Genomic DNA, 21,052 nt, shown 5'->3' on the forward strand with positions numbered 1-21,052 from the left:
ATTATTGATGTTTTGCTGAAAGTTGCAATTATGTTTGAGAAATACTTATTCATTTAACATAAAATATTTATCCATGTAGCATAATGCTACAGTATTTATTCATATAACATAAAGTATTTATCATTATGCATGTCTGAGAAGTATTTATCATTGGGTGAGGGGATTGTTTATTTAATGATCCCCACTTGTGCGGGGACAATAAAAAAAAGAGGAAATTTTATGCGGGGATAACTGACAAGTATTTATGAGGGGATTGTTTATTTAATGGTCCCCAATTGTGCAGGGACGATTAAAAAAAAAATTTTGTGCGGGGACAATTGATGTATTGATTTATTATTTCATAAATAGAGATCATTGCATAGGGATTAATACTTTGCAAGTTCAAGATAAATACTTTGATGATTCAAGTTAAATACTAACAGTTTATGAAACACTTATTAATGACTGAGCGGTCCCCCATAATATTTTTGACAATTTGTGTGGGGGGTTTTTTGCGGGGATAGACCTGAGGAGCTTGTTATCATGATCATATATATATATATATATATATAGATAACGTGACATACAAGTTTAATATTAATAACACTAGATATTGAAGGAAGTTTTAAAGTTCCAGTCTTCCGGACATAGAAGGAATCAATTAATATCAAAAGAATGAACACAAATAAAAAATATTTTGTTACAGTATATTCTGAACACAAATAAATATATTTTTTAAATATAGAAAGTATATATAATGATAATTGTGCAGCATTTAATAAAAGGAAAAAAAAAAGACAAAAAAGTATTAATATTATACTTTAAACATATTAAACACAGATATTTTGAATGAGAAAAGGAAAATATGATATAAGAGTTATCCGATAAAAAATACGTCAAAAATGATCTAGATTGATGTATATGCTATATATATATGCTTTAACGTCATAATTATGCTTTTTTCAAATGATCTAGATTGATGAAGACAGTTCTAATAAAAAAAATGGTAAAAATGATGATGATAGTTATAATAAAACAAAAGAAGTATGAACATTTTTCTTTGAGAAAATAATGACGAAACAGACAGAAAACGAAAACAATAAATGTTGGCATGTTTCTGACGGACCAAAAAGATGCAGCAAATTTCTAAGAAACGTTGCCTCCACGGAACTAACGTTATGGGTCTATATATAAATGATAATAGGTGGATCGGAGCGGAAATATTACTCTAGTGGTTAACATAAATGGAACAACTCTTTCTTGATAAGTTAGCAAGAGAACTTCCTCATATCCATTTCACTGTATATGGTGTTAATAGAGATCAGGTAAAACACTCCACTGACAGTCTGACACCCCTAACAATTAATGCACTCAACTACGTAGTATCTCCAAATATATTTCTATATATACTAAATGGGTTCTTAAACGGCCAAACCATATATATCCACCGATACTGAGCTGATCTCTTACCACTCTTAAAATATGGATTATTATCCTTCGTTTCCTCTTCTGCTATTTTCTCTTTTTCTCTGTGTCCTCATTCTTCTCCTTTTCAAGTTCAAAACAAACCACTCAAAACCTAGCCTAAGGTTCCCTCCAGGTCCATGGCCTCTACCTATTATTGGGAACATCCACAATATTATCGGGTCACTCCCGCATCGTGCGATGCGAGATTTATCAAGGCAGTTCGGACAACTTATGCTACTTCACCTCGGGGAGACCCTGACCATTGTAGTCTCTTCACGAGATGCCGCCAGAAAAATCATGAAAACCCATGACATCAATTTTGCGTCACGTGCTATCACCCCTACCATGGATATCCTAACTTTTGGTGGGAAGGGTGTTGTTTTTCCTCCCTATGGGGAATACTGGCGGCAGGTGCGCAAAATATGTATTCTGGAGTTACTAAGCACAAGACGGGTCCAGTCATACAAGTCAATACGGGAGGAAGAAGTTTGCAATCTGATAAAATATATCTTTTCATGTTCATCTCATTGCGAACCTGTCAACCTTTGCAAGAGACTAGCATCACTGTTAAATGATATTATTACAAGGGCCATTATTGGAAGCAAGTGCAAGAATCAAGATGTGTTTTTGCAGGAGCTTGACAAAGCAGTGAAGCTTGTCGCAGGCTTCAATTTAAATGATTTGTTTCCATCATCTTTGCTAGCAAGATTGGTAAGCACAGCAGCGAAAAAGGCAGAGAGGTCCCAACAGACAAGAAGTCGCTTCTTAGATGAGATAATTGAGCAGCGCAGAGAGAGAAAGACTGCCAGAGAGGGAGAGGTGGAGGATTTGCTAGATGTTTTGCTGAGGCTGCATGATGAGGATACGCCTACTAATTCTCTTGACATGGAAACTGTCAAAGCTGTGATCCTGGTGAGAGCTATATATTACTCGTCTAAAATTAAGCATGCATACAGGATATATATAATAAACCTGATTTAAATTAATTCAATACCAACATTTATTTGCATATATACAAACTTTTACTCAAATAATATTTTCATATGTAAACTGGAGTTGGCTATTTTCAAATTTGGTACTTTTACAATACTTTGTGAAAAACGCATAATGAAATAAAATTGATTTTTCAATACTAAAAGTTCGGGTAAATTAGGCAACAATATTTAATTTAGGAATCACTTGATAAAGAAGTTTATTTTAGTATATCACAAATACTATGGTAAACATGATCCAAGTCCTGAAATTTCTGCGATAGTTCAGAGTGGTAGTATTCAAAATTTTAGCTGACATAACTGAAATTGACCGAAATTGTATATATGCATGGTGAACTTTGCAGGTACATGTACAAAATCACCAGTAGGTCATCGTATCCATCACATTTGTTAATATTTTTCTTCAATTTTCAGGATCTTTTTGGAGCAGGTACTGAGACTTCGTCAACAACAATACAATGGGCAATGTCAGAGCTCCTTAGGAATCCGACAACTATGAAAAAGGCACAGTCGGAAGTACGCGAACTTCTCAAGGGAAGCACACAAGTTTCTGAGGCTGATCTAGACAACCTAAATTACTTGCATTTAGTCATCAAAGAAACACTGAGGCTGCACCCACCTGTTCCTCTTCTTCTCCCAAGACAATGCCGAGAGGCATGTCGCATCTTTAATTATGATATAGCCGAGGGAATGACTGTGTTAATAAATGTTTGGGCAATAGGTATGTTTGTTTTTCGTTTAAAGGAATGGCCAAAAGTACTGTGCAACCAATACTTTTTTCAAAAAGGCCTAACCAGACCATAGGTTTCCTAGTAATTATTTAGCTGATACGGTAGGGACCCTCATGATGTCATACTTAATTGTTTACTTGTGATGCCTCAATTTAGAGATGGTAAACCATTTCCAAAAGTAATTTAAACAAATTGGAAAGTATTAAAGTTATCTATAGCTTAGACTCTGTGATGTAATTTACCACTTTCAATATATGAAACAGGCATCTAGTCTTTTTTTTAAAAAAAAAAAAAAAAGTATTAAAGGTATGTAATCAAAATCTTATAGTCTATTTATACACTTCTTACAGGCCGAGATCCAAAATACTGGAAAGATCCCGAGGAATTTAAACCAGAAAGATTTATGAACAGTGGCACCGATTTTAAAGGAAATGATTTTGAGTTTTTACCTTTCGGATCAGGACGAAGGATGTGTGCCGGTGTATCCTTAGGCCTTGTCAATACAGCATTGCCTCTTGCTAGCCTCCTTTATCATTTTGATTGGAAACTTCCTGATGGATTGAAACCAGATGAAATCGACATGTCAGAGTCATTTGGTATCACCGCTAGAAGGAAAACGCCACTTCTGTTGTATGCAGTGCCGCACAAAACAAATATTAGGGAGACGTGAGTTAGCATTGGCTCATTAGATAGAACGAGAGCTCTTTTCTTTTGGTTGTTTCACGATGTGTTTTAAGCGGCGCATACAATGTGTTTGATGAAATGTTTGAACGATATTTTTATTTTCTAAAGTTAACTTAAATTCCTAAAAAAAAAGCTGAAGTGATATTTGTTGATGATTTTCCTAGGAGTGCCTGTACAAAAGTATAATTATCATTCCCTAGTACAAAAATTTTGCTACCCATGACATTTGGTGTATATGATTTTCATAGCTTGAAAGTCTGGTTCCGCTCCTTTTTACACTGAGACAATTTGGAAATAACTCATTCTTTATAATGTGTAAATACTTAATATGTCAAAATTTTGATATATGTTTTCATAAATAAGTAAAGATTGTGTATATTAATTTTCATCAACAATACAGATATTTTTTGAGCTAGCTAGTGTGCTGTATTGGACTTAAAGTAGATCAACTAATTAATTAATTATTAAAATCAGATGAAACCGCACAACGTAGCTAGCAAGTTCGTCATTTGCAATTGCAGTTGTGCTTGGAGTCATGATCTGTCCTTCCATACAGCGCATGCATTTTTGTATGCACTCCTTTCATATCTACTTATCCACAGCAATTGTACTTATCCACACAACTTAATATTACAAAGTCAGATCATATGCCTAATCAATTATACACTATAAATGTTTTTGTGTTCTTGTCAATTTTAATTTCATTAAATATTCAAATTCTGACAATTTGTTGGGTAGGTAATTAATGGAAAACATATAAATGATTTTTTTCTTAAGAAGAATAAGGATCAAAAGTTACTGATAGCTCAATATATTTGTGGGCATATTAAATTGCAAAATGAAATATATAGTAAGAGAAGAAAAAAAAAAACAGCTCAATTAATTAAAGAAGGTTATAAAAAAAAGTTGGAATAAGTTAAGATTTGATTAAGGTAACTCCATTGTGTGCACAACTCTTAATTTGATTAAGGAAAGTTTTTTTTTATTAATTGAAGTAGAAGGTGAATAGACTGACGAGAAAAGATGAAAGAATATCATTAAATAATCAATTAAATAAATAAAAGTTATCTCATCAATGAGTTAAAATATGATATCCATGTGTCAATTAGAGATTGGTTAAAGTGAATTATGGGCAGGATCTTCTTTCCCCCTCGTGGATTCCGAAATTTTTATTAATAGGAAATATAATAAAAAAATATCCAGATTAGAGAACACTTTTGATTTTTTTCGAGATATAGGGAAAACGTTTTGATTTATCACGGCCTCTGGCCGTTATGACTTATCACGGCCAAAATTAGCACTAATTACCGCACTTATTAAAAAAAAAAAAAAAAAAAAAAAAAAAAAAAAAAAAAATATTCATGGCCGTGATTGATAATCACGGCCAGCAATGCCATATTAAAATGGACAAAGGACAAACTCAGATCTCATTCTACACGGTCAGATATTGCACTGGATTTGAATTCTGGCCGTGAGTATCAATCACGGCCAGGAACTCTTTTTTTTTTTTTTTTTTTTAATAAGTGCGGTAATTAGTGTTAATCCTGGCCGTGATAAGTCATAACGGACAGAGGCCGTGATAAATCAAAACGTTTTCCCTATATCTCGAAAAAAATCAAAAGTGTTCTCTAATCTGGATATTTTTTTATTATATTTCCTATTAATAAAAATTTTGGCTTGTGGATTTGGTTCCGTTCACGTGTCACATCAAAAATTAAATGAAAGGACAAAATTAATTCACCTGTCAAAATTGAATTAATTGGTCCTGAAAAGGATATATGGACCGTATATTTGTAACCAAAATTAAGTTTCTTCTTCTAATAATACGCGAATCTTAATTATTCGGCTTCGGCGCTTGATCGTGCTACAACATTTTGTTTCTTGCTTTTCCATGTGACTAGATTTTCGTCTACAAATGTGTATAAACTAGTTGTCGATTTTCTATCAAAGCATTTGGTCCAATTTGCATCGGAATAGCCATATATATCATTAGAATTATTATTTTTCATCCAAATACCTTTTTCGGAATTATTTTTTAAAAATCTCAAAATTCTATTTACAGCTTCTAAATGTGGTGTTCTTGGTGAGTGCATGAATTTACTAATTTGACTTATGAAAAAAGAAATATACGGACGTGTAACCGTTAGATATATCAATTTTCCTACAAGTCTTTGAAATTGATTTAATGTATTTTAAAAGTTCACCATCTTTACTATTTAATTTGCATTTGTTGTCAATTGGGGTAGAAGCTGGTTTACATCCTAACTTACCGGCTTCTTTTAGCAAATCAAGTGTATATTTTCTTTGAGAAATAAAAACTCCTTTATCTGAAATGGCTACCTCTATTCCTAAAAAATATTTAAGATATCATAAATCATTTATGTCAAAATTTTCTTTTAGTTGTTTCTTAATTTTTTGAATTTTCTCGAAATTATTTCCAGTGATTATGATGTCATCCACATATACTAAAATGATAGTAGTATTGATATTGTCATATTTAGTAAATAAAGAATGATCAGCATTACTAATTTTAAAATTGCAAGAAATAAAATAAGAGCTGAGCTTGTCATATCATGCTCGTGGAGATTACTTCAATCTATAAATTGATTTATTAAGCCTACAAGCCGAGTTAGAATTTGTTTCTAATTTATGACTGGGTGGTAATGTCATATATACCTCTTCTTCAAATGTTCTTTGAAGAAATGCATTTTTAACATTCATTTGGTAGAGGTCCCAACCATTGTTTATGGCAATAGAAAATAAAATTCTTACGATATTCATTTTTGCAACCGGTGCAAAGGTTTCGTTATAGTCTATGCCATAGTTTTGAGTAAATCATTTAGCTACAAGTCTTGCTTTATACCTCTCAATGATACCATCACTATTATATTTGGTTTTATATATCATTTTACAACCAACCGGTTTTTTTTTATTTTTAGGTAGGGAAATAATTTTTCAAGTTTCATTTTATTCTAAGACTTTTAATTTCTCATCCATGGCCTACATCAAATTGGACTTGTAATTGCTTCTTGGTAATTTTTGTGTTCTAATTCTTTTTCAATACTAGTGAGAAATGTATGGTATTCGGTTGAGATATTTTCTTATGAAACAAAATTTTCAATTGGGTATTGTACCGAATATGTCACATAATCTGCAATTCTAGTTGACGATGGTTGTCGTTTCCTAGATGATCTTCTTCTAACCGATAAATGTTCTTCCGTTTCATTTTCATTTATATCACTACTAGTTTCATTTTCTTGGTTATTAATTTCAACATGATGATTATTTCTAGGAATAAAATTCAAATTATCTAAGGCAAAACTATGTTGTCATTTTGATTATTTGAATATGTTTGATGAAATATTTATTTTTCTTTGAAATATGGTTCATTTAAAAAAAAAAACGTTTCTAAAAATGTATAATATTTTATTAATTGGATCATAGCATTTATAACACTTTTTATAAGATAAGTATCATAAGAAAATAGTTTTTGGTGATACAAAATCAAGTTTGTCATTTCTTTTGATATGTACGAAATTTGTACAATCAAATATTCTCATATGGTCATAAGTGATTTTTTGTTGATAAATAATTTCTAATAGACTTTTGTTTTCTAAATTAATACTAGGTAATCTATTGATTAAATGAGTGACACAAAGTATGAGATCCGACCAATAAATTTTAGGAACATTATTTTAAAATAATAATGATCGTGTCATCTCTAATAAATGTCAATTTTTTCTTTCCGATACTCCATTTTGTTCGGGAGAATTTCATATCAATGGCTCTGAAACCATGTTATTTTTTGTAAGACGAGAAGATATTAAAGAAAACAACTTATTATTGCATTCTTATTTTGAGTTTTACATGTATCTCTATTTATAGAAGAAATTTAAAAACTAGTCGTTGTACTATTAATTACAACGATCAACTACTAACCACTAACCACTATCTCCTAACCTATTAATTACAATACACTACTCCCTAAATTAGCCGTTATAATTCAAAAATTATAACTAGCCATTATTTTTAACAGATATCATGTACAATTAGTCCCAGCTGGTAGAAGTTTTTCACTTATAATTAAGAAACAAAGAGGGACTTCAGCCTCCCAAAATTACATTTGATATGTTATTAGAATTCCAATTTGATATACAACTGTAAAAATAAAAATTCATAAGTTCAACACCCCCTCCCCCCAATTCCCGCTTCCCAAAAAAAATACATATTTGATGAGTAATTTTTGTCCGTCTATATATTATTAGAGGAGGGATTCAATTACACTTTTTTTTTGTGACACCAGATTACATCTTATAATTTCAACTTCAAATAGTTGATTCAAACTGTTCAATATGATGGATATATTAAAATGTGCTTGCAGATCAAATTTTATATTTTTTTTTGAATTTTTTTACTATTTATTAAGATTGGTACAAAAATTCAATGGTTGAATATAGCGATTTTGTTAAATACTTTAAATAGTAAAAAAATTTGAAAAAAATATAAAATTTGATATGTAAGCACATTTTAATATATACATTATGTTGAATGGTTTTGATCGACTATTTGAACTTTGAAAACTTTGTAAATAAAGAGTCTAATTCGGTGTCACCTAAAAAGGTGTAATTGGATCCCTCCTCATATTATTAAGATCATATAGCCATTTGCTTTTAGCCGCCGATATCCTTGTGAAGCTTAAGTATTTAATGCGGACTTTATTCATAAAAGAAATTAAGCATATATCAAAGATGAACTATGATAAAGAATATATGCATGGAAAAATAAATATTTAACTTCTATTATTGGTCTAATAAACAGTCTATAATAGGAGAGTCAATGCGGCAATTCGGGTTGGATTCAGATCGGATCGGTATTATTTTATTATTTCCACCGATCCAATTTGGCTCGGACCAAAATTATATAAACTGGACCCAAATCCGAACAAATCACCATTCAACCCGACCCAACCCGACCGGAATAACTTGATTACTTCTTGATTAATTTATTTATGCAACTTAATCTTAATTAGAATATACTTAAATCTTAATTGGTATTAAATTTAAAACTAATTCCAATAAAACTTTATCTTAATTAGTATTAACAAAATGAGTCGGGCCAGGTAAAAAATTCTAGACCCGTACTTGATCTATAACATCTCCATATCTCCATGGAAAATCTGTATGATATTATTTCATGAACATAAAAAGTTTTAATATATAAAACGAGTGATATGATCAAGAGATGCCGGTAAATATTATATTTTAATTAAAAAAGGTTGACACTATTTTATATATATTGTTACATATATACAGCAATGGGTAGAATGTGAAATCGGCATTATTTAAAAGGAATTCGCATCCTCTGAGATATCTCATATTTTGTGTTTTTTTCTGCAAAATCTCTACTGTTCAAATACGTTCTGCATGAATCTCAAAGGTCAAATAATACTGGTCCCCTGCACTATCCCGAATAGGCACCTGCCACGTCGGTCACGCAAAATATGAGATATCTCAGAGGATACGCACTAATTTAAGATGGTCATGTTTGAAGGTGGTTAACAATAAAGTGCTGATATATCACATGAAGGCAGCTCCACTTATATATATCCATGCATATCACTACTCTGCCTTCAGAGAGTGTGTGCGCTGTTTATTCTCTTAAACACTTCTTTCTCATCTACCCCCATTCTGCTTATGGATAGTTTCTTACCCCTCCTTTGCTCTCTCCTGGTATGTATTTACATAGAAGCAATATATGACTCAGATCATTATTGCTTAATATATAGAAAAGGATATTAATTTGCCACTTGCCATACAATGCCTTTTATTTAAAAGTTTATTTTGGTTTGTGTTATTTGTAGATTGGAGTTGTAGCAAGCAATGCAGCGTTACTGCCTGCTCAGCATTACTGGCACACTGTCTTACCCAATACTCATATGCCGACTGCCATAAGTGATCGTTTAAGCTCTGGTCAACTCTCTCTCTCCCTCTCTCTTTCATTTGAAACCTTGGCAGAAGCTGTCAAGTTGCTCTCTCTTGAAAAATTATCTCTGCCCCTGGAACTCTCACTGCTATTAGAAAAAAGAAGAAGCTAAATATAGTGCAATTGTTGTTGTTAAAATAGTGTACTTTTTGTCAAATCTAATATCTATTACTACAGAAAACACCCTGTAGTAATGTAGAGAGATTAGATAGGAGGCATAATTTCTGAAATAGACGTTAGTCTTATTCTAGGCTTCTAGCATTATTCCTATATGATACCATGATAGTTTCAGAAAAGAGAGAAAAAGTAGAGATTAACAAAATAAATCTCTTATTGATTTTGAGTTCATTATTGATTGCAATTATATGGAGCCTATTTATAAACTTTAATATGATTCATATTCTTAAACATATATATAACTGATCATCTACTACCTAGTACCTACGACCCTATATTTCTAATTATCTCCTAAATAGCTACAATGTACACCCGCTAAAATCTCATATCTACTATCTCTATTAAAATCTCAAATTGTAACGTATATACACAGTTAAACAATGCGTAGCGTACTGAGATGAACATAAGAATTTACTACAAAATAAGAAAGAAATTCTTAATATCATGTTCAAACCATTGCTGCCAAAGTGTCATATTATTCGTATCGTGACTGGATTAATGTCGGTATTTATACATAGAAATCAAACTTGCTAATTTTTTTTGTATTAATTGAATAAACCATCTGTAGATAAAAATATCAAATAACATACAGTATGGATTCTGGACCTAGGTATCAACAAAATAATCTCAATTAATGTGTCTTTTATTAAATGATTAAATCATTGCCAGAAAAACTAATTAAAACGATAAACAAAGATTTTGCCTTACTAAAATATTAAATCTTATTCTGATTGCAAACCCCTCATTCCATAAACAGACACCGTCATGGATTCCAAGACCGGTACCTATGTGGACGTAGGTAAAGGAGGTGTCGACGTGAATGCCGGCACAGGCAAACCTGTGGGCCCCGGTGGAGTCTCTGTCAATGTAAAACCAAAGTATGGAAAACCCCAGCGCAGACTTCTATTTAACTACTGGTACAAATATGCTGCCACCGAGGAGCAGCTGCAATATGATCGTCAGACTAACTTGTTTTTCTTAGAACAAGATTTGCATCCTGGTTCCAAGATGAACATGCAATTTGAGAAAACAAATGCTGCTGCTAAATTTTTGCCGAGAAGTGAGGCTGAGTCAATCCCATTTTCTTCGAAGAAATTACCAGAGATAATTAGCCGGTTCTCAGTTCAGCCTGGTTCTGACGAGGAGGAAGCAATGAAGAAGACTCTGAGAGAGTGTGAGGATCCAGTGTCGAAAGGGGAGATCGAAGAAGATGTGTGCCACATCTCTTGAATCAATGGTGGATTTCAGCGTTGCAAATCTCGGCACAAGAAATGTCGAAGCGGTAATCCCAGTTCTGACTGCTTGCTTTAAAACACTGGCTTTAATTAATCCTTACATATTCTTAATATTGACATTTTGATTCATAGAATGGCATCATTTACCAGAAATTACATTAAATTTTAAGCTGATGTCCGAAACTAAATTAAGTTTGTGGTTTATTAGTATTCTAGACTTCTAGTGATGCTTAGTAATATGAATATCGAAGCAAATTTAGCATAGCTTGGCCGAACACACAAGGTAAAAATAATCAGTGATGAAAAACTAATCCTCACATTGTTTAGTTTATATTGTACCTCTGATAGGTATCAACGACAGTTCATTCTAAGGATAAGACGCCGAAGCAAGAGTACACAATCATTGCCTCAGGGGTGAAAAACTTGGCACAAGATAAGCTTGTAGTGTGCCATCAGCAAACATACACTTATGCTGTGTTTTACTGCCACCTGACAAAGTCAACCAAGGGCTACACGGTGAAGATGACAGGCAAAGACGGGACGGTAGTCGATGCTGTGGCCGTATGCCATCTCGACACATCATCATGGAACCCGAAGCATGTTGCATTTAAATTGCTGAACGTGAAACCCGATACTGTACCGGTGTGCCATTTCTTGTCTCAAGACAATGTTGTATTCAGTCGCAATAACTAGTTAGAGTACAATGGCTACTGTTGCGTGGATTGGCCTGGCGTGAACTATAGACGCTTATCGGATGGGGTTTAAAGAGTATCCTATACAGTGTATACACTATACTGTGTATTTGTATAAGTGTGTTAATTTTCTGTCTGCTGTATGAATATGATAGATTTCTGTTTTGAATACTGTTGGATGTATGGAGACGATATAATGTATGTGTGTTCTATTGATAGAAATAATATATATTTTGATGAAGTATAGAGAAGCAAATTTAACACATTCTGTAATTTTTCTATTTAAACTATTATTTTTCTCTCTAGCTAATACAAAGCACTTCTATCATGTATATATAGTCTAAGATAACCTTTAATCTTTCTAACAACATATATTAAAGTTTCAAGAAACATTCAGAAGAGTCAAGAAATTTTTTGGACTATTCATAAATCATTCCTTTGACTATACATATATATTCCTAATAATTAAGTTCATAATTTAACATTAATTTTCTTAAACATAATTTATTTTCCATCCTCCAAGCCAAGAATATTCTTGAATTTCACAAACATCTTGATTTGCAATGACTTGATCTCCACTATTCACATGTATCCATTTTATATTCTTCTCCATCACTCAAATAAAATGAAATTCTCATATTAATATGTTTGCTCATTTCATGATGGACCAGATTCTTTGTCAACTCGATTGCCGACATTCTATCCAAATAAATTTGAGTAGCTGCATCTTGAGTAAAATTAATTTATGTAAATAATCTCCTTATCAAACTAGTGGTTGCTAAAACCCGTAACGGGTTACCCAAACCCGGTCCGCCCGTACCCGCTGCCAGGGGTATCCGTACCCGAGGCCGAGTATAAACAGGTAAACGGGTACGGGTATGAGACGGACCGGACCCACCTTTTTTGAAAAAAAGCCAATACCCGTACCCGCCGCCCGTTACGGGCGTACCCGCCACCCGTTATGGGTGTACCCGCCACTCGTACCCTACCCGTTTACCCGAGGCACCCGTACCCTACCCGTTTACCCTTTTTTTTTTAAAATTTGAATTTTTTTTTCAAATTTCCCTTCCCCCCCACCCGGTTCAACTCACCCGGGTCCGGTGTCACACCCCAAATCCACGGGTGCAACAGCCTGCCGCGTATATTTATCAAGTGTCACATATACACGCAAGGCAGTGGATCTTTTATATGCATTACCAATATCCTCATTTGCTGCATTCGTGAAATAAACCTGAAAATAATGGGGAGGGTGGGGATGAGAATAAATTATCAGTGCGAAATTTGCCACAGTTTAGATTATTGGACTTGCAATCAAACTCTATATTCAAAAATGAAACCCAAACAATAACAATGCAAACAGATATATATAATCATAAATAACAGAAAGCCAATGCTCGACAACAATTAATCAACCTGAATCACAGTTCACGGAACTTTCAAGATGAATTTCAAAACACAACATATATTTGGCTTAACTTAATTCATTAGGGCTTGTAGCAACTACAGATGTTCTTTCGAGCTAGACCGTTATCAAAGCCACATCTGTAGGGTTACAGGCGCCTACAGATGGCCAACCAAGCTGGACCCTTTATCTGACACCCATCTGTAGCTGTTTGGCTTAACCATATCCTAAGGTCTGGTTACAAGTCACCTATACAGGTCAACTTGATACAAATGCAAACACACGGAATCAAAGTCAGCCATACCGCTCAACCTTGCAATTTCATTCAAATAGAATCACAAACAACTATCAGCCTTGCACAATTCATTAAACAGGTCAACGGATAGGTCACCGTCACCTTATCCAGCCACCTAAACAGGTCGGTCTGGCAAATTCATAACAGGTCAACGCATAAATCAGCAGCATCACCTTATCCAACCACCTAAACATGTCGGTCTGGCAAATTCGAACAGGTCAACGCATAAGTCAGCAGCGTCACCTTATCCAGCCACCTAAACAGGTCGGCCTGGCAAATTCATAAACACAGGTCAACGGATAGGTCACCGTCACCTTATCCAGCCACCTAAATAGGTCGGTCTGGCAGATTCATTCACATCAAGAACAATTAATAGAACTAATCAAATAATAACCATATCAACATGCCAAATAACCTTAACCGAACAATTCAAATCATTCTCATTTATGCAAGAATTAATATACAGCATGAATTCCAAAATATGCAACAATTAAGCATTCAACATGACAAACGAATAAACAGTTTAATTCCTGAAAATAAAGTATCAAACAAGTCCAAGAATCCCTCACCTGATTACGACGAGCGTACCGCTTAATTAAGGATCAGACGTCTCGAAGTGTCCCGCAAGGTCTTGCTCGACCGAGTCTACATCTATATCAACATGTATACTTAATTTAAATCTTTGTTTGACGATTTATCTGCTTACTTGAGTGATATTATTTTCTTTATACTTTCCTCAACGAAATTCATATATTTTTGGTGTCAATCCTTTTTATTCCTCTTTATTACTTAACATTTATACAATCTCACATAAATTCATACATATGGTCATAACAAGCTATTTCAAATCCTATCTACCAACATTTCAATTTAAGACCTCTTTACAATTATTTCAATTCACATATGGCCGGCCATGTATATAAATTTCACCAATTTACACTTTGCCCCCTTCACTTAAATTATTTACACCAGCTAGGGATAATTTGCATAACCACCCCTAAACTTTTAACATTTCGCAAAAATGGTCCCTATCAGTTCAAAGGCTGGTATACACACAAAATCAGCACCATACCAGTAGTATACTGCGCTGGTACCACTAGTACCAGCACTTCGCAAGTCAGCACAACAACACCTCAGCACAGGTCAAAACAGCCTCAACAAGGCATTAACAAGCAACAACAAAATAGGAAGACAGAACAAGGCAACCAGGTCAGCAAGGCAACCAAGCACACACAGGAAAACAAGCCAACCAGACCAGCAAAATAGAAACAAGCACCAGGTCAGATCAGAACAGGCACACCAGCAACCAGCGAACCAGAAACAGCCAACAGGTCAAGCAAACCAGCACAACAGAACAGGCAATGCCACAACAAAACCAGAGGCAAAGAGAGCAACAGGTCAAGGCAATAGACCCAGAACAGAGCAAAGCAACAGGTCAGAGAGCACGGCAACACGGCCAATGCATCGGCTTGCCGGGAAAATCAACAACCCGAGCAAGCCACCAATTAATTCAATCGCAGCACCATCACAAAAGAGATAAAAGGAGGTGCTTACTAACCAGTTTAGAAGGGAGGGACAGAGGCAGAATTTTCAAGAGTCGTTCTGAGATGTAGGCCTCGCGTCTCGACTCAAATCCGACAAGAAATTGACAAGTAAAAATGCCTCCCAGCACCGACAAAGCACCAGAGACAGATTCACAACAACATGAACCATCACAGCACGGCTAGGGTTTTAAAATCACAGCACTCACAAAACCAGAAAAATGACGAGAGAGAGAAAGAAAGCTTTGCCTCAACACATGAGAGAATAGAGAGAGAGAGCAATCAGTAACACAAGAGGAGAGGTGTCACACCCCAAATCCACGGGTGCGACAGCCTGCCGCGTATATTTATCAAGTGTCACATATACACGCAAGGCAGTGGATCTTTTATATGCATTACCAATATCCTCATTTGCTGCATCCGTGAAATAAACCTGAAAATAATCGGGAGGGTGGGGGTGAGAATAAATTCTCAGTGCGAAATTTGCCACAGTTAGATTATTGGACTTGCAATCAATCTCCATATTAAAAAATGAAACCCACTCAATAGCAATTCAAACAAATACATATTCATAATAAAAAGGAATGCATATGCTCGACAACAAATAATAAATCGAATCACAGTTTACGGAATTTCCAAGATGAATTTCAAAACCCAACATATATTTGGCTTAACTTAATTCATTAGGGCTTGTAGCAACTACAGATGTTCTTTCGAGCTGGACCGTTATCAAACCCACATCTGTAGGGTTACAGGCGCCTACAGATGGCCAACCAAGCTGGACCCTTTATCTGACACCCATCTATAGCTGTTTGGCTTAACCATTTCTTAAGGTCTGGTTACAAGTCACCTATACAGGTCAACTTGACAAAAATGCAATCACGCGGAATCAAAGTCAACCATACTGCTCAACTTTGCAATTTCATTCAAATAGAACCAAAGTCGGCTATCAGCCTTGCAAAATTCAGTAAACAGATCAACGGATAGGTCACCGTCACCTGATCCAGCCACCTAAACAGGTCGGCCTGGCAAATTCAGAAACAGATCAACGGATAGGTCACCGTCACCTGATCCAGCCACCTAAACAGGTCCGCCTGGCAGATCCATTCACGTATAGAACAATTAATAGAACTAATCAAATAATAACCATACCAACATGCCAATTTACCTTAACCGAACAATTCAATCATTCTAATTTATGCGAGAATCAATATGCAGCATGAATTTCAAAGTATGCAACAATTAAGCATTCAACATGACAAATGAATAAACAGTTTAATTCCTGAAAATAAAGTATCAAACAAGTCCAAGAATCCCTCACCTGATTACGACGAGCGTACCGCTTAGTTATGGATCAGACGTCTCGAAATGTCCCGCAAAGTCTTGCTCGACCGAGCCTACACCTATATTACATGTACCCTTGGTTTAACCTTTGTTCGAATGATTGCTTGAGTTGTATTAATCTCTTTATACTTTCCTTAACGAAATTCATATATTTTGGTGTCAACCCTTTCTTCATTGGTCTTAATTACTTAACTTCTCTTATCAATTCTCATATTCCCGTTTGGGTCCTCTAGACCATACACAATTCCAATTTGTTAACAATTCCTTTACCGTCTCACTATTTTGGTTCTCGTAACAATTCAATGTGCCGATTAATTAAACCTTAATTTGGTCGAAAATTGAATTAATCGCTCTATGTCAAGGTTGAGAAGGAGGTTTACCGATTACAAGTATATTTGGTCGGATTAGCCTAAGCGATCAACAACATTTCCCAATTTCGGATTTGGTACCAAAAACCCTAGAAATGGAAATCCAAAATCGAAATGAAATCGGGAAAAGAATCGACACATAAACAACCAAGGAGGCTCAAGGAGCCAGTCTACAAGCAATTCAAACAAAAATCTCGGATTTACAACGAAAAACCCTAACAATGGTGAAATTCGGATTTTGAGGGAGAAGAGGAGAGAAGGGAATACCAAATGGGAGTGCTAGATGAGATCCACGTCCAATTTCTCGTTCCTACCTTCGATTTCCCGAACTTTCATGAAATAATGGAGCCCTCTCTCTCTTTTCTCTTTGGGGCGGAACACACACCAGGCAGGGAGAAGGGACGGAGTGAGAGAGAAAGAGACACAAAATTTTGCTAAATAGACCCTCACATTGTCGCATAAAACGTTATAACATTTTGGTAAATCGTTATAACGATTCAGCCGGTGAAAAACGTAGGAAATAGTGTATAAAACGCATAATTTAGTGTATAAAACGTGATAACGTTTTCTGAAAACGTTATGACGTTTTAATTGAATCCAGCCTTCATAAAATTATCATTTTTATCAAGTTTTTACAGTGAAAAACGTTATAACGTTTTTTTTTTTGTTTTTTTTTTGTTTTTTTTGTTTTTTTTTGTTTTTTTTGTTTTTTTTTGTTTTTTTTGTTTTTTTTTTGTTTTTTTTTGTAGATGTAACATTCTTCCCCCCTTAAAAATATATTTCGTCCTCGAAATTAAAATAAAAACAGGAATTAGTATTTTCCTTACTCTAAAATAGTAGTTGAACCAAAAATTAAGATGGATAGTTTAACCAATTTAATTAGTAGTATAAATTCACTACGCTTCCGCTGCACTACTCTGATTGTAATATCTTGTACGAAAATTTTATCAAGTACTTTCAGAATAAATACTATTAATTACCCTTCGACAAGAATTATGATTTTATTCAAAAATTATTTAGCTGGTACCATAACATCAAGATTATTCTAAAATAATTATTTGTTAATTTATTATTACAAGTTCATCACAATTATAGAAATATAATATATTGCGTACACATGATAATAAATTCAAATTCATATCACTCTCATAATTGTTTGGCGCCACTTTACTTAAAAGTTACAGAAGGATTATATATTTTAATTTACTTTTGTCGCTAAACATTTATACGTAACTATTTTAGAAAACTATATATTTTTCTAAAAATGTTTACCATATAGGTTCGTACCAAATATCCCTAAATAATTTAGATATTCTTAATAGATGTTTACTTAAAATAAATCACAATGATAACGTCTTGGTACTATAACAATCATGGAAATTTATATGTTAAAGTTTGGATTATATTTTCAAAGTGTTACCATCATATCCTAAACTCTTCTTTTTATATCTGTACATGAGTGTTTTAAAGTGTAATATACTATTCTACTTCCTTCAAGATATGTCATTAATAGACAAGGGAATTTCGTCAACGATAAGAATTACTCGATCGAATCTCACTGACGTTCTCTCGACATCAAATGAGTTATTGGCACTGCATATCCATGCTCTGATACCATCTTAACTGCCACACCCCAAATCCACGGGTGCGACAGCCTGCCGCGTATATTTATCAAGTGTCACATATACACGCAAGGCAGTGGATCTTTTATATGCATTACCAATATCCTCATTTGCTGCATCCGTGAAATAAACCTGAAAATAATCGGGAGGGTGGGGGTGAGAATAAATTCTCAGTGCGAAATTTGCCACAGTTAGATTATTGGACTTGCAATCAAACTCCATATTCAAAAATGAAACCCATTCAATAGCAATTCAAACAAATACATATTCATAATAAAAAGGAATGCATATGCTCGACAACAAATAATAAATCGAATCACAGTTTACGGAATTTCCAAGATGAATTTCAAAACCCAACATATATTTGGCTTAACTTAATTCATTAGGGCTTGTAGCAACTACAGATGTTCTTTCGAGCTGGACCGTTATCAAACCCACATCTGTAGGGTTACAGGCGCCTACAGATGGCCAACCAAGCTGGACCCTTTATCGGACACCCATCTATAGCTGTTTGTCTTAACCATTTCTTAAGGTCTGGTTACAAGTCACCTATACAGGTCAACTTGACAAAAATGCAATCACGCGGAATCAAAGTCAACCATACTGCTCAACTTTGCAATTTCATTCAAATAGAACCAAAGTCGGCTATCAGCCTTGCAAAATTCAGTAAACAAATCAACAGATAGGTCACCGTCACCTGATCCAGCCACCTAAACAGGTCGGCCTGGCAAATTCAGAAACAGATCAACGGATAGGTCACCGTCACCTGATCCAGCCACCTAAACAGGTCGGCCTGGAAAATTCAGAAACAGATCAACGGATAGGTCACCGTCACCTGATCCAGCCACCTAAACAGGTCCGCCTGGCAGATCCATTCACGTATAGAACAATTAATAGAACTAATCAAATAATAACCATACCAACATGCCAATTTACCTTAACCGAACAATTCAATCATTCTCATTTATGCGAGAATCAATATGCAGCATGAATTTCAAAGTATGCAACAATTAAGCATTCAACATGACTAATGAATAAACCGTTTAATTCCTGAAAATAAAGTATCAAACAAGTCCAAGAATCCCGCACCTGATTACGACGAGCGTACCGCTTAGTTATGGATCAGACGTCTCGAAATGTCCCGCAAAGTCTTGCTCGACCGAGCCTACACCTATATTACATGTACCCTTGGTTTAACCTTTGTTCGAATGATTGCTTGAGTTGTATTAATCTCTTTATACTTTCCTTAACGAAATTCATATATTTTGGTGTCAACCCTTTCTTCATTGGTCTTAATTACTTAACTTCTCTTATCAATTCTCATATTCCCGTTTGGGTCCTCTAGACCATACACAATTCCAATTTGTTAACAATTCCTTTACCGTCTCACTATTTTGGTTCTCGTAACAATTCAATGTGCCGATTAATTAAACCTTAATTTGGTCGAAAATTGAATTAATCGCTCTATGTCAAGGTTGAGAAGGAGGTTTACCGATTACAAGTATATTTGGTTGGATTAGCCTAAGCGATCAACAACATTTCCCAATTTCGGATTTGGTACCAAAAACCCTAGAAATGGAAATCCAAAATCGAAATGAAATCGGGAAAAGAATCGACACATAAACAACCAAGGAGGCTCAAGGAGCCAGTCTACAAGCAATTCAAACACAAATCTCAGATTTACAACGAAAAACCCTAACAATGGTGAAATTCAGATTTTGAGGGAGAAGAGGAGAGAAGGGAATACCAAATGGGAGAGCTAGATGAGATCCACGTCCAATTTCTCGTTCCTACCTTCGATTTCCCGAACTTTCGTGAAATAATGGAGCTCTCTCTCTCTCTTTTCTCTTTGGGGCGGAACACACACCAGGCAGGGAGAAGGGACGGAGTGAGAGAGAAAGAGACACATAATTTTGCTAAATAGACCCTCACATTGTCGCATAAAATGTTATAACGTTTTGGTAAATCGTTATAACGATTCAGTCGGTGAAAAACGTAGGAAATAGTGTATAAAACGCATAATTTAGTGTATAAAACATGATAACGTTTTCTGAAAACGTTATGACGTTTTAATTGAATCCAGCCTTCATAAAATTATCATTTTTATCAAGTTTTTACAGTGAAAAACGTTACATAACGTTTTAAAAACGTTATAACGTTTTACGAAATTATTTTTATTTTTTATTTTTTTGATGTAACAAGAGGAAATGGGGGCGGGGGTAGGCGGGCTCGTCGCTGCCGTGGCAGTAGGGAAGAGAGGGGGCGGAGCCCTTGGTTGGCGCGATATGCCATGTCCTCATCGCGAATCGGTGGAAGAAACATTTGAAGCGATAATGTCAGCTTCTATTTTTGGCCCCGATATGCCACCACCTAATTATCCACATAATTATCTTTATAGTTCCTCCCAAATGGCACCACCTAATTATCCACCTAACTATCCACACAATTATCAAAGAAGAGACCAAATCCTAGATTTAAATTATCAACAACCCCCCAAATGCATGAACCGTATTATACTTCAAACGATCCAAATGCCTACAT

At 34.7% G+C, this 21,052-nt stretch overlaps 1 protein-coding gene and 1 pseudogene across 3 annotated transcripts; both read left to right on the forward strand.

Annotated features, from left to right (window-relative positions):
* The first annotated feature begins 1,295 nt into the window (after nt 1-1,295).
* Nucleotides 1,296-3,995, forward strand: LOC144566837 (zealexin A1 synthase-like). Of its 2 annotated transcripts, none has more exons than XM_078316869.1 (3): nt 1,296-2,358; nt 2,853-3,159; nt 3,631-3,995. In XM_078316869.1, exons 1-3 carry the CDS (start codon nt 1,462-1,464, stop codon nt 3,837-3,839), a joined length of 1,413 nt encoding a protein of 470 aa, XP_078172995.1. In that variant the 5' UTR covers nt 1,296-1,461; the 3' UTR covers nt 3,840-3,995. The 2 variants fall into 2 exon arrangements, with proteins under 2 accessions (XP_078172995.1, XP_078172994.1); XM_078316868.1 differs by having other exon boundaries at nt 1,299-2,358; nt 3,520-3,995.
* Nucleotides 3,996-9,472: 5,477 nt separating this feature from the next.
* On the forward strand, nt 9,473-12,108 carry LOC144565931 (BURP domain-containing protein 6-like; annotated as a pseudogene). The gene is made up of 4 exons (XR_013515071.1): nt 9,473-9,582; nt 9,714-9,822; nt 10,770-11,294; nt 11,596-12,108. The product of XR_013515071.1 is annotated as a BURP domain-containing protein 6-like (transcript).
* Nucleotides 12,109-21,052: the final 8,944 nt, after the last annotated feature.

This window comes from Carex rostrata, chromosome 15 (genome assembly GCF_964058835.1).
Source record: "Carex rostrata chromosome 15, lpCarRost1.2, whole genome shotgun sequence".
In the NCBI taxonomy this organism is placed as follows: Eukaryota; Viridiplantae; Streptophyta; class Magnoliopsida; order Poales; family Cyperaceae; genus Carex; species Carex rostrata.